Source organism: Thalassophryne amazonica, chromosome 14, assembly GCF_902500255.1.
Source record: "Thalassophryne amazonica chromosome 14, fThaAma1.1, whole genome shotgun sequence".
NCBI classification, from domain to species: domain Eukaryota; kingdom Metazoa; phylum Chordata; class Actinopteri; order Batrachoidiformes; family Batrachoididae; genus Thalassophryne; species Thalassophryne amazonica.
This window is the reverse complement of record NC_047116.1, coordinates 44,814,986-44,828,449: the sequence shown is the minus strand read 5'-3', so window position 1 is coordinate 44,828,449 and position 13,464 is coordinate 44,814,986. Positions and strand designations below refer to the sequence as shown.

General features: G+C 36.2%; 1 protein-coding gene across 2 annotated transcripts in view; it reads right to left on the bottom strand.

Annotated features, from left to right (window-relative positions):
* The window catches only part of LOC117524148 (ephrin type-A receptor 6-like), an 866,515-nt gene that overhangs the window by 638,565 nt on the left and 214,486 nt on the right, over nt 1-13,464 (bottom strand). For both annotated transcript variants that reach the window (XM_034185882.1, XM_034185881.1), the window contains exon 3: nt 3,220-3,883. In XM_034185882.1, the coding sequence (XP_034041773.1) occupies nt 3,220-3,883 (664 nt within the window). The remainder of the gene's footprint in view (nt 1-3,219; nt 3,884-13,464) is intronic.

The following is a 13,464-nucleotide window of genomic DNA, read 5'->3' as shown; positions in this document are numbered from 1 at the left end:
CTGTGTGATACAACTGCACCTTTCAGAGTGGCCTTTTATTGTGGGCAGTCTAAGGCACACCTGTGCACTAATCATGGTGTCTAATCAGCATCTTGATATGGCACACCTGTGAGGTGGGATGGATTATCTCAGCAAAGGAGAAGTGCTCATTATCACAGATTTAGACTGGTTTGTGAACAATATTTGAGGGAAATGGTGATATTGTGTATGTGGAAAAGTTTTAGATCTTTGAGTTCATCTCATACAAAATGGGAGCAAAACCAAAAGTGATGTGTTTATATTTTTGTTGAGTGTAGAACAACATTTACCTCCTCTGGTTGGAAAAAGGGACACCACACCACATTTTAATTAAAAGATCATACAGATAATGTTATTAATTAAAAATAAATCATTTTCACTAATTAGACAAAGTTTTGGTCAATACAGTGTAGACTACAGACAGAAAACCTCTGCACGGGAGTGTTTTATTAAAGCATATTGTTGTATTATATCTTATGATGGAAGAATAACAATGTACAGTGTGGAATCCATGAAGAAGAATATCACCCCCTCAGACCTCCAGTTAAAAGATTTATTTATTTATTTATTTATTTATTTTTACTTTGCTCAATTAATTTATTTTAATTACTTTCATGCAGTCACTAAGTGATTTTAAAAATATTTTGCCAGTGTAGGTTGTTATTTGTCATTCAGCTGGCTCCAGTTGTTCAGGGTTGACACAGAGTATTCAGTACATAACTGCATTGGGATTTGGCACAGCCAGCACAGAAATCTGGAATATTTTTTGAATGATTTTTCCCTTTCTTTCATGTCACAACCTCATTTCTCATATAATTCTAATACCGTTCTCATAGTCAGTTTGTTTCTCATTTCTAAAACTGTACTACTTTAACCAGGAACTGAGGAGAAATGTAAAATTTATGCTCATGGTGATAAATGTCATCAAGCAATTCTCAAGCAGACACAATATACAATGTGAGTGTGTAAAGTTTGAAGACTCTAATGGACCTAAAAGCAGCAGTGTCAGATCATGGTTGAAAAAAATAAGGGGGTGACTATACAAAGTGCTTTTAATAGTATTATTTTTAAAGACAAGCATTTTCTTTATTAAAAACAAGCATATTTGGTCTTCAGAAAGTCGTTTGTTGTCAATGAACATAAAAACATATATAGTGTCTAGATTGTAGGATTTCTCACAATGCAATGCATATTTTAGTTTAAGAACTATTTGTGACATGCAGTTTTCTTGCCTGGCCAGTTGCTGCTTTATATGCAGACCAAACCATTTCTTTTGATTTCTTGCAAATCTGCAGATCTAAATTGAAGACATGGGTTCCTGCTGACTTGACATCATATCTTTACAAACCTTGAAAGGGTGTTTCAGTGGACCTTAGTGAAAGTGCACTCTTTTATAATACCATAGAGTTCCCAGTGCAAGATGCTGTCAGTGATATCTAAAGCTCATATCAAAGAGTTCAGGATCAAGCTACTGACAGCTGAGGTAATCTGTCACACCCTGGTGGTCCACAGAGCAACAGGTAGCTGACTACCGGCACTAACACAAACATGGGGGAGGTGATGATCTAGTGGTTAAGGTATTGGGCTTGAGACCAGAAGATCCTCGGTTCAAATCCCCGCCTGACTAGAAAATTACTAAGGGCCCTTGGGCAAGGTCTTTAATCCCCTATTGCTCCCGGTGTGTAGTGAGCGCCTTGTATGGCAGCACCCTGACATTGGGGTAAATGTGAGGCATAATTGTAAAGCGCTTTGAGCGTCTGATGCAGATTGAAAAGCACTATATAAATGCAGTCCATTTAACACAAACATGCATGCATTTTTTTTTACTTTTTGGTTCACCTGTGAAATTTTTAAACCCATCAATGGGATTCTCATGTTTTCATTGGAAAAATACTTGTCCACTAAACATCAATCAGCCAATATTACAAATTCTATGATAGCCAAGATGCAGATATCTGCATTCGTAAAGGGGTTACATTGTTCACTTGCAACTCCTGCATTTGCATTTGCCTTGCAGTTGCACTTTACTTATAAAGTAAACTGCAACTGGTTAAATTGAAAATGCATCTTGAACTGTCACTACAATCACTCTCAGAAGCCAAACATGGGACAAAATCTAAATTTCCAGATTGTTATCATTGAGCTACTATGGACAAATAATTGTATGTAGGTGTGCAGAAACAAAGCGAGAGTACACACAAAAAGCTTTGTAAATCTTTTGATATCTGTGCTGTATCACACCACTGCTGAGGAGTGCTTGTGACATAAGGTCTGAAGAAAGCTGATTGGCCACAGATATAAAGGTTTGCTGTTGTATTCATGCAGCAGATGGAAATTGGCCCAGCAGATATACATCATCCACTCCATCTATCCTTACGGCTTATCTGTACGGCTGGGGAGATGCGTCAATACTTTCGTGTAGCCGTCGAAAAGAAGAAACTGAATTTCAGATGAAACTGCTATATCATACCGTGAGTCTTCTTGTGTTGATATCATGCGAATAAATAAATGTAACAGAGTGTGGAGTGAAGAAAAGATAAGAAGAGATGACAATCTACATTCACAGCAGAGTAAGAGTGGTGATGCATTTTTGGTTCACAGGATCAATGAAAAAATAAGTAAGTTTCTTATTTGATACCTCAGTATTCAAACAGGAACTAGTGCTAGGAAAAAAAAAAGTGTTCTAAATGCCAGGTGAATTCTACAGCTTGGCACCATAATGGGCAATGAAATATATATGTTTGAAGAAGTGTTTGATATAAAAGATGTAAAATTATTAATTTATTTTAGTTATAAATCCATAGTAATAAGTAGGGCTGCTCAAAATACTGGTGCAATACAGAGCAATCTCATTTTCATTTGGCTGACAGGGGAATTTACGATAATCTGTAAAGTGAAATCCTTTACTGAATCCATATGAGTGAAAAAAAAAAGCTGTTTAGATCTTCAACCAGTTGTAATTTTTAAGCCTTCTTCTGTAGTTATTCCCAAATCACATAATTGCAGATGTTGTTTAAATGGATTTTATACCCTTTGCTGCTGTTGGTATTACTTGGGTGGGGGTGCGAATCACATTCCAAACAAAAGTTGCAAAACTTATAAACTAATCTTTGTTATCAGTGTTGCTCAAATTCCTCCATTTTTATCAAATGTGCCAAGATTACAATGACAATATATAGATGGAAAGTTTGGGCAGCTCACCAATACAAGAGCCATCAATCTCTTCATAGCCGATGCTGCAAACGCATCTTCCCAGCGGCACCAGCCAGTCGCCGTCAGCTCCACAGAACAGTTTGGGTGTATCTCTTTCTTCAGCATGGTCAATACACGCTCCCCTCACCTCCACCAATGATGACGAGTCAACGCGAGGCACCGTGTCAGGAAATGATGCCAGGTTCCTCAGGGTGAATGGACATTTCTTGTAGTAAACCCTCACTGAAACCAAGGCAATACAGGCACCAATGTCCTGGAATGCTAAGTAGAATCCCTTCTTGCTTATTGGTCCAACCTCACGAACCTCCGTGTTGAGTTTGAGGATACGATCTCCGAGATCCATCTGAGTAAAGCTCTCATCTGCAGCAATGGTGTCAATCTTAGTGTATTGTACAGGCTTGAATTTGACACCGTGAGCCTCATCAGTCTCATAATAGAAGAGGTTGAAAGTCTCTTTGCAAGTTCCCGACACCCATGGAATGGAATTGCAGTCTCGCAGAGTGAAGCGAAGTTCCACGTAGATCTTTTGAGCAGCTTGTCGAGATATCCAGTTTGAGCGAAGCCAGTTGTTCTGGTTGGGTTCCATCACGTGGCAAACCTGGAAGGTGTGGATGGGCCGGTTGTGCTCATCCATCTCTGTGATGGCGTCCCACTAAAGAAAGAAGCAGACAAAGTAAATCATGAGGAACATGGAAAGAAGAAAGGAAGAGCAAGGATGAAAAGTAGAGGTAAATTTTGATTTCAGTCACAATAGAAAGATATCTTGCTTTGCATCAATGTGACTGGCATTGCCATTGGCAGGTTCTAGATTGCAGAGCAGAAGTCAGCAAAAACCCATTAAATTCTTTCCCTGTAGTTCTTTTTTAGCATTCTCTGATGTATGATTGCTTGTAGCTTCCTAATCACCTACTATGCAACTGTGAGGTTACATGGTAAGAGAGTACAGTCAGGTTCATAAGTATTTGGACAGGGCAACTCCACAATGGATTTCAAATTGAACAATCAATATGTTCTTGCCGTTTTGACTTTCACCTTTTACTCAAGGAGTTTAACAAAATATCATATTAACTATTTAGGAATTATAGCCATTTTTATACATAGAACATCCAGTTTTATAGTCCATAAGTAATAGGATAACTAAATATGCGGATGTTTATGTTTATTTATGTTTACACACTGAAACACACATACTTCTTCTCGTGGTTCTTACAGCTTTTGGTATATGTTTACCATTTCCCCTCAGATTGTAGACACTTTCCCTTTCTATAAATTGGGCTTGAATGTTGGCCGGTAGAGAATTTTTACTGGCTTTGTATAGCAGTTGAGCTGTGCAGAAATCCACCAAATCAATTAATTTCAATAATTTGGACTGTAAGAAGAGTGCGTTTGTGTGTTCCAGGTAGCTTTTCTTGTCGATAACACGTACTACACACTTTTGAAGTAGTACCAATGGCCTTAGAGTACTCTTGTAATTGTTACCCCAAACTTCTATAACATATGATAAATAAGGATAAATTAAACTGAAGTATAAAATGTACAGGGCGTTATAGTTAAGTAACCACTTTGCTTTATTTATAATAGCTATATTTTTTGATACTTTATTTTGTATGTAATTAATGTGGGATTTCCAGTTTAAATTCTTATCTATTATTATTCCCAAAAATTTGATTTCTGTTACCTTTTCTATTACTTTTCCATCAATAGTTATAGATATATTTGGATTTTCCTTGCCATTACCAAACATCATTACTTTAGTTTTTTCAAGATTGAGTGACAGTTTATTATTGTGTATCCATATTTAAATTTTTGCCAATTCCTCATTTACAGTGTTTATAACATCGTCATAATCATCACCTGCATAGAAAATATTTGTATCATCAGCGAATAAGACCAGTTTCAGCAGAGCAGATACATTGAAGATGTCATTTATATACAGATTAAATAATTTTGGACCTAGTATGGAACCCTGTGGCAGTCCACATGTGATAATTTTGCATGAAGATTCATACTTACCCATCTTTACGAACTGCTGCCTCTCAGTTAACTTTTGATCCATTCCCATGCTACCCCTCAAATCCCATACGTTTCTAATTTTTCTAGTAAAATTGAATGATTAATTGTGTCAAATGCTTTTTTTAAGTCAATAAAAACTCCAATAGCATTTTTTTTTCTTTTCCAATGAATGTGCAATTTCCTCTACAAAATCAATAATGGCCATAGATGTAGATCTTCCAGGTCTGAAACCATACTGGCCTTCATTTAACAGGCAATTTTTTTCTATAAAATTTTCAAGTCTGTCATTAAATACTTTCTCAAGTATTTTTGAGAATTGTGGGAGGAGAGAGACAGGTCTATAGTTAGTAAAGATGTGCTTGTTACCAGTCTTAAAAATTGGAATTACCTTAGCAGTTTTCATTTTATTTGGGAATATCCCATTTTGCAGTGAAATATTACAAATATAAGTTAATGGTTTTGTTATGTCATCTATGACTTTTTTTTTTACTAATCTCATGTCTATGTCAAAACAATCAGTGGAGCATTTATTTTTACACTTACGAACAATTTCTTTAATTTCTGTTTCATTTACTCCTGAGAGAAAGACACTTTTTGGATTTCTTTCAATTGGTGATTGACCTTCATTACTTGCAAGGATTCCAGCCGCTAGATCTGGTCCCACATTTACAAAAAACTCATTAAATTTGTTCACCACATTTTGCATATTATAATTCTCATCATTTCCGTCAATAAAATACTCTGGATAGGTGTCAATGATATCTGCCTTATCTTTAAGTAATCCAGTAATTACATTCCATATTCCTTTAATGTTATTTTTATTTTGATTCAATAACCTTTCAAAATACAACTTCCTACTCATTCTTAGTATTGTGGTCAATTTATTTTTGTATGCCTTATATTTTTTTTCAGATTCCATAGTTTTAACTTTCAAGAACTGTTTATATAGATATTTTTTTTTTCTTACAAGCATTTTGTAGTCCCTTGGACAACCAGGGACATTGACAATTTTGTTCTTTCTTTTGTATTTTTTCACAGGGCAATTTTTATCATACAGTTACAAAAAAATTCAAGAAACATGTAAGCCTTATTAACATCCCTTTCCCTTAATACACGACTCCAGTTTTGAACTGATAGATAATATTTCAATGATTCAGTACATCTTTCAGATAGTAATCTTTTGTAGATATCATTCTGAGTGTTTGTGCTCTTCATATTCCCATGTTGATATAAAATAAAAACAGGTAGGTGGTCAGTTATATCACATATCATTAGTCCACTTAATTTCAATAATTCTATGTCATTCGTAAAAATATTATCAATAAGAGTAGCACTCTGTAATGTGATTCTACTAGGCCTGGTAATTGCAGGAAATAAGCTCATACTATACATACAGTTAATAAATTCATCAGTCATCTTATGTCTATTGGGATTCATTAGGTCTATATTATAATCACCAGTGATATACATTGTTTTATTTGTGTTGGAAAATAGTTTTTCCATATGCACCATAAAGTTTTCTATACTTGAGCCCGGTTTAACGGGCTCAAGTATTTAACATTTGTTTTTTCCACCACCAGTCACAGCTTTATGGTGGACTGAAACAAGAGGATTTTCAAACAAGAAAACAGATGAAACAGAAGCTCAGTGATCCCATATGCTTACTTGTAAATTATAAACAAAGGTCTTGGGGGCTTCCCCTAGGAGTCCCCTACTTTTGACAGATTTACCATCCTGTTTTTACTTTTTAATAATTGATGTCAGTGAAGCCCAAGAGATGTTCATTGACTTGGAAATGTTCATGTATCGATTCCCTGACTTATGAGAAGAAAACTGGCTTTAATACTAATGATTTATGTTATAAATAATCCTTACATTTACAGCAGTTTGTCATATTTGGTCTCTGAAAATGGAGGGACTGTGTATAAAAATGTCAAGTCAAGTCAAGTCTGGGAGCATCTGCTGGTCCTGCTTCATGGTGGAGTTGCAAACAGAAGGAAAATATGAAATTTCAACTATTCTTTCCCAGAAGACACATCATTAGCCTGAAGCCCAGATTTGATCAGTTTTATTGTTTAAAAATCCTTCTTTGTCTCACTCCAACATGAAGCTGCAGCTGGTGATCCAGCAGCCAAAAGTTGCAAAATGCATAGTTTCTCCAGTCACAACCACAGAACCCTATAACTATTTTGGACTTGTCATGAATGTCTTCCCTTAGTCTCCTTCTTGCACAGTCACTCAGTTTTTGAGAACTGCCTACTCCATACAGACTTTATACAATGCCATACTGTTTGTGAAAGTAAGACACTTTGGTTGCTCCCTTGTTTTCACTCTGGGTTGCCACAGCAGATGTCCGGTAGATCTGCATGTTGATTTGGCACAACTTTTATACCGGATGCCCTTCCTAACACAACTCCACATTACATGGAGAAATGTGGCAGGGGTGGGTTTGAACTGAGACCCTAACACTGAAACATAGTGCCATACTATTTGTATTTCGTAATAATTGTCATGAATGATGTCCAATACACAGACAGTGACTTGTAAATGTTATTGTCACCATCTCTCGAACTGTGTAAAGAAAACCTGGTAGGAAATTGATGATTTAATCTGAATTCATCAAAAGGGGCTAATAACAGTATGCCCAGAAATCATTCTATATCTTGATTTTTTTTTCACTTTTTGAAAGCATTTTGTTTTGCTGTTTCATTTCAATACCTTGAGAATTAAAAATACAAAATAATAATAATAATAATTTTACAAAATTGGTTTGTTTACATTTAAAATAATTTTCTTTGGCACCACAATTTTATTTCTGAGCATTTAGATAAGGGATTCATAATATGTTATTGCTGATATGATCAAAATCCATGCTGTGTGGAAACCAATCAGGATTTCTTCCCCTGAAGGGGAGAATTTCAAGTGATCAGTCAAACATGACCTACAGTACATTTGGTAGCACCATTAGATCAAGTGGGGTTCCCCAACTTGCCTGAGGGATGCTGGAAAGCACATGCTGACAGCCAACTGGAGTAGAGAAAGGCAGAGTAATGTCAGCTGGCTGCTTGCTTGAACAAAATAAACCAAGATGGTGAAATATTCTCCGAAACAGCTTACTCGTATTTATGTATAAATCTAATATGTTTCTCATGTATTTTGTAAAAATTAGTGAGAAATAAACACTTCCAAATCTAAAAATGCTGTTTTGAAACCAGTGAATGCCTCTTAAGTTATTTACAAGACATTTTGCAGATGTTAGCGTGCACACCACGGGAACATGCATCACACGGGTGCATCAGATCAAAGGTAATTTCAAAATCTCATGATGCAGGTGCACACAGGTGCTTTCTCCTGTAGTTAGTCTGCAAAATTCCATAAGAAAGAAAAGAAAATATTCTCTATGGAATTCCCCCACCCCCCAGATGAATAGAACGGCCAATGGAGAGGTTTTGAGCCTGACCCCAAAAACGTAGGGTGTGGTTCTCCATCTCTTACTTTGTGAGAAACCATCATTTCCTGAGAATGTGTGATGTTTTGACTTATTAGGTGCAATGTTGAGAAATGTTGGTGCTTCAGAATGCAAAAGATGGAAAACCACAGCCTAATTTTTCTTGGTCAGGCTAAAAAAAACATCTCTGTCACCCCTTGTATGTTCTCTGCATTAAAATGAGCTGCGATTTAGCAACACCTTCCAAAAATAAACATACATTGTAATGGTTGGATTCCAAGATAAACTAAATTTTGTCAGTTTTGTGAAATTTGAAAGGCCATACACCTTTAAGTGATATGAGTGCTGTTAATTCTGACCACAACTGTACAAAGAAATTCTGCTGATTCTATGAGTACTTGCAGAGGTAGAATGCAGTCAACTTTTGACATCTTGGGTTTAAAACCATCTTGGTTTTAAAGGTCCTATCTGTCTGGGCACGACTGTTGGAAAGCAGTTGAAGTGGAAAATTAGCAACCAAACATGCAAACAAGCAACAATGTCGCAGTTAGTATCTCACTGAAGTGGCCACTCACAGCTGAACATGAATGACACCTGCACATAAAGTGTTCAGCTTTTATTATCCTGCTGTTATCAATGTGACTAGACTGCTGACATTCCCAACTGTTCCCAAAAATGGTAAAATAAAATAAAATAAATAGTAAAAAAGTAAATAAATAAAACAAAACCAACAGTGCACTCATTGATTTGCAGACTGTTGTCCCTGCTGCATCCTATCTTCCATGTCCAGTATCCATCCATTTTCTAAACCCAATTATGTCAATTAAGGGTCATGTATTATATAAAATAATTATTTGTAGTGGATTAATCATTTGCTCTCAGAGCTTGGCTGATGAAATCACCTCTAATCACTCTGGAATCTAAATTTCCAGATTGTTATCATTGAGCTTCATGACATGGAGAACATTTTTGGAAACGTATCAAAGGTTAATTTTTATTAGGTATTAGGTGTTATTTTTTTATATTTATATTAGCTATTTTTTATATTTATATTGCATTGGCTTGGTAAAACAGTTGCATTTTCATTCCTTCTCATGAGTATCTCTAAAAATATGTGTATTATAGATTTCACATCTCATCACAATCATTCAGATGAGCTGATGCAATGACACACAGTCTTTCCAAATTGTTTGCGTAATGTTCACGTGTAGTTCATAAAATTAATTTTGAACATTTCAAAATTTTCTTTGCACACAGCTGCGCACAGTTTACACAGTTTAAATGAGTTTACTCTCTGGTACAGCAGATTGTATGCCAGTGTGCAGACCAAATTCGTGCAAGTGTCAAGCTACCATATCTCCATTCCTGTTATTGCCAGGGTCTTCAAATTCACAGGAAACATTCTTGGGACACAGACCTTGGACAAGTTCAAAGATGGCTAACCTTTACCCATTCTAAGGGGTCAAAAAGTGAAAATATTTCTACACACATTTTCATTGATTATATGCTCATATGGTTGAGGGTATTTTAACATTGCATTATATTTTTTCAACTCTGTTGTGGTTAAAAAAAAGTTAAAAGTACAAATAATGTGTAATGTCCAAATACTTATGTTCCCGACTGCATAGCAGGTTTGCAGCTTCATGTGTTTACCTGTCCCTGTTACGTTGGGATTTAAGTTAATGCAGGGTTTTTAGCTTGCTCGTTCTACAACACTCTCTGCTTTTATTCGGCGAAAGAACAGCTACATTGGTGACCCCAAAAACTACCTGACATCACTCTCTTGGAAACAAATTACCTGCCTGTGAAAAAAAAGCTCTCAAATCACTTCACATGCACTGCAGCATTGTTTCATCCAAATTTCGGATTTTTTGTGTGTCCGTGTGGTGCACACACGTTTGTTTATATGTGAAGAAAACAAATTGTTTCTTTGCTAACATTAGCACTAATACTACTGCAATTACCCCCTTAGCAAATGTGTTTCTTTATCAAAGGTTCCTGCATTAGTGTCACAAATGTCACACATTTTAAGAATTCTAAGTGTAGCTTTCCATGAGAAACAGAAAGAGAAAGAAGAAAAAATATATCTGTGAAAGCCTTTTTTCCAAACAGTCATGTGAGTTATATTCAGAAGCGTTAGCTATTAAAAACTCTCATTAGCCTACTTTTATGATTTGTTTACAACTCGGGAGGACTGTGGATAAGTGTGAGCAATAAAACTTTCCTAATATTTCAGTCCCATGTGCTACAATCAACAGTTTTCACAGAGATAAGCAAGGAATGCAAATGGAAGTTAGGTGAGAAAGGCCAAGCATACAGCTATTAATTATCAAGCTCCAAATTCACACAACTATCTTTCTGTATTTAGAAGTGATTTGTCTTCATTTTGCAAACACTCACCATACTCAGGTCTAGGCGAAACGCTCCACATTCTAATTAAAGTTTGGAAAACAACTTCTTTATAGTCAAAAGCAGACCAGAGAGTTGTGATAGATAATGTGCTTCATTTACCGATACTATTTACTTGATACACTACCACATTTTAATTGGGTGTTTTGCACTTTGCTAAATATTACCTCCTGATGAGAACAGTAATCAAAGCTTAATATTTGCTTTCACATCCTCATTATCCTTTTTAATAACATGTTCTAATTTAATCATCCAAAGATGGCAAGCCTTAATCTGGTCCTCGCTCAAGGTATAATTATAACATAATTGCAGTTAAACAAATTGAATTTGATTAGTTTTATTGCTCGACATGTGTGACGGTATACAGCAAATTCTATAGGGGAAAGCAACTCTCTGGAGAATATTTGGGTAACATATTGTGCAACAAAGTAGCCATGAAACCAGATCTAATGATGACGGAAAATGTGTTTATGTCTCCCAGCAGCAAATAGCACTGCAGTGAGTGGCTTCACATTGTGGTATGTTTCACATATAAAATGCCACAAGAATATGTAAATTGGTATTCAAGTTAACATAAGATCTTATCACTTTGTCTAATAGCTTTTGCATTCTTATGTTGACTGATTTTAAATTAAAGCTGAATTTCTCAATATTAATTGATTTATTTTCAACTTCATGGATCATTCCAGTTATTTTGATGTCTGAGCCCAACATATAGGTGGATGACACACATTACATTTCTGGCACAATTAAAAACAACAACAAAAACACTTTTAGCCATTATTTTAATTACAGTGAATACCTGGTTTTGGGGATCTGTTCCTTCCCAAAGGAGGTCAAACCAACAATGTTGGGTGTGTGGGTGTGAGTGTATGTGGAAAGTAGGGAAGAGAGTCATAACATGTATGTACTTTCATAATGGAGAAAAAAAAAAAACAGTTCCACTGGCCTGTCCCTGTTTTCACTCAGGGTTGCCACACCATATCCCAGATGCATCTGCTTTTTGATTTTACTCTAGATGCCTTTCCTGACTCAGCATCACATTACTTGGAGAATGGGAAAGGCTGGCCCTGAACCACAAAACGTCTGATCTGGAAACAGGTGTACTAACCCCTTGGCCACTACTCCTGCAATACTGGTAATTTGGGGAGGTGATGGTCTAGTGGTTAAAGTGTTAGGCTTGAGACCAGAGGATCCTTGGTTCAAATTCCAGCCTGATCGGAAAATCACTAAGGGCCCTTGGGCAAGGTTCTTAATCCCCTAGTTGCTCCTGGTGTGTATGACAGCACCCTCATATCAGGGTGAATGTGAGGCATTATTTGTAAAGAGCTTTGAGCATCTAATGCAGATGGAAAAGCACTATATAAATGCAGTCCATTTAATGGTAAATATCACCACATTCCTGCGTGGAAAAAGCTTTTAATACAATTTCAGATGCACTTACTATAAACTGGACCATTCCATTTCCTAACCTCAGATGTTTGCCTCACTGACATAATTTTTTTCAAAGACTCATGTTTATGGTATACTTTGGAATCTATGAAAATCAGAAGGATACTGTAGTATCACATTTTCCAGAGTATAACTCATGCCAGAGTATAACTCGCACCTGTCACAAAATGCCTCTTGAAGAGGAAAAAACATAATTAAGTTGCACTGGACAATACGGCACACATTTTTCTGTGTTACTCTTTAATTCTGAATTTTTGTGCATTGATTGAGAGTGTTCCATGATGCATAACACAAAATGGCTGATGCACATCCAAAATGTCCTTGTAACTATCTGATCTCAACCTAACTGCTTTTCAAAATGGTTGACGCACAAAATGTCCTTGTATTTGGTAAAACTATCTGATCTTTTTACAACTGTCTAATTGATAAAATCATCTGATCTTTTTATAGATTTTTAACTGATAAAACCAATCAGCATAATGGAGCAGTTTGTTTTATTGAGTGACACTACTAATATCACTTTGAGTAGGTGGAATCAGTTAATTAGTGAAATCGCCTGGTAGAGACAGTGGCTGCAAAGAAAACCTGCACCCTCTTGGCCCTTTCTGGAACAAGTTGCCCACCCCTGACATACATAAACACACACTACAAGATTTTTACATAACAACCGTGAATGCACCATGGAGAGACAGCCACCTATTTTTACCTCACTTTGCAGCCATCTCACATAGACAATGATTCAAGCCAGGTTAAAGACTGTCTGTATGGGGGTGGCTTAGGCTGAAGGAACAAAAGGTAGTGAAGGAGAAAAATGTAGGTTCTTTGTCCCAGGTATTTGCATGTGACCTGGTGAAAAGATCCCAGCACTGAGATGATTCCTGTATTAGTGTTTATACTCTTTACAATACAAC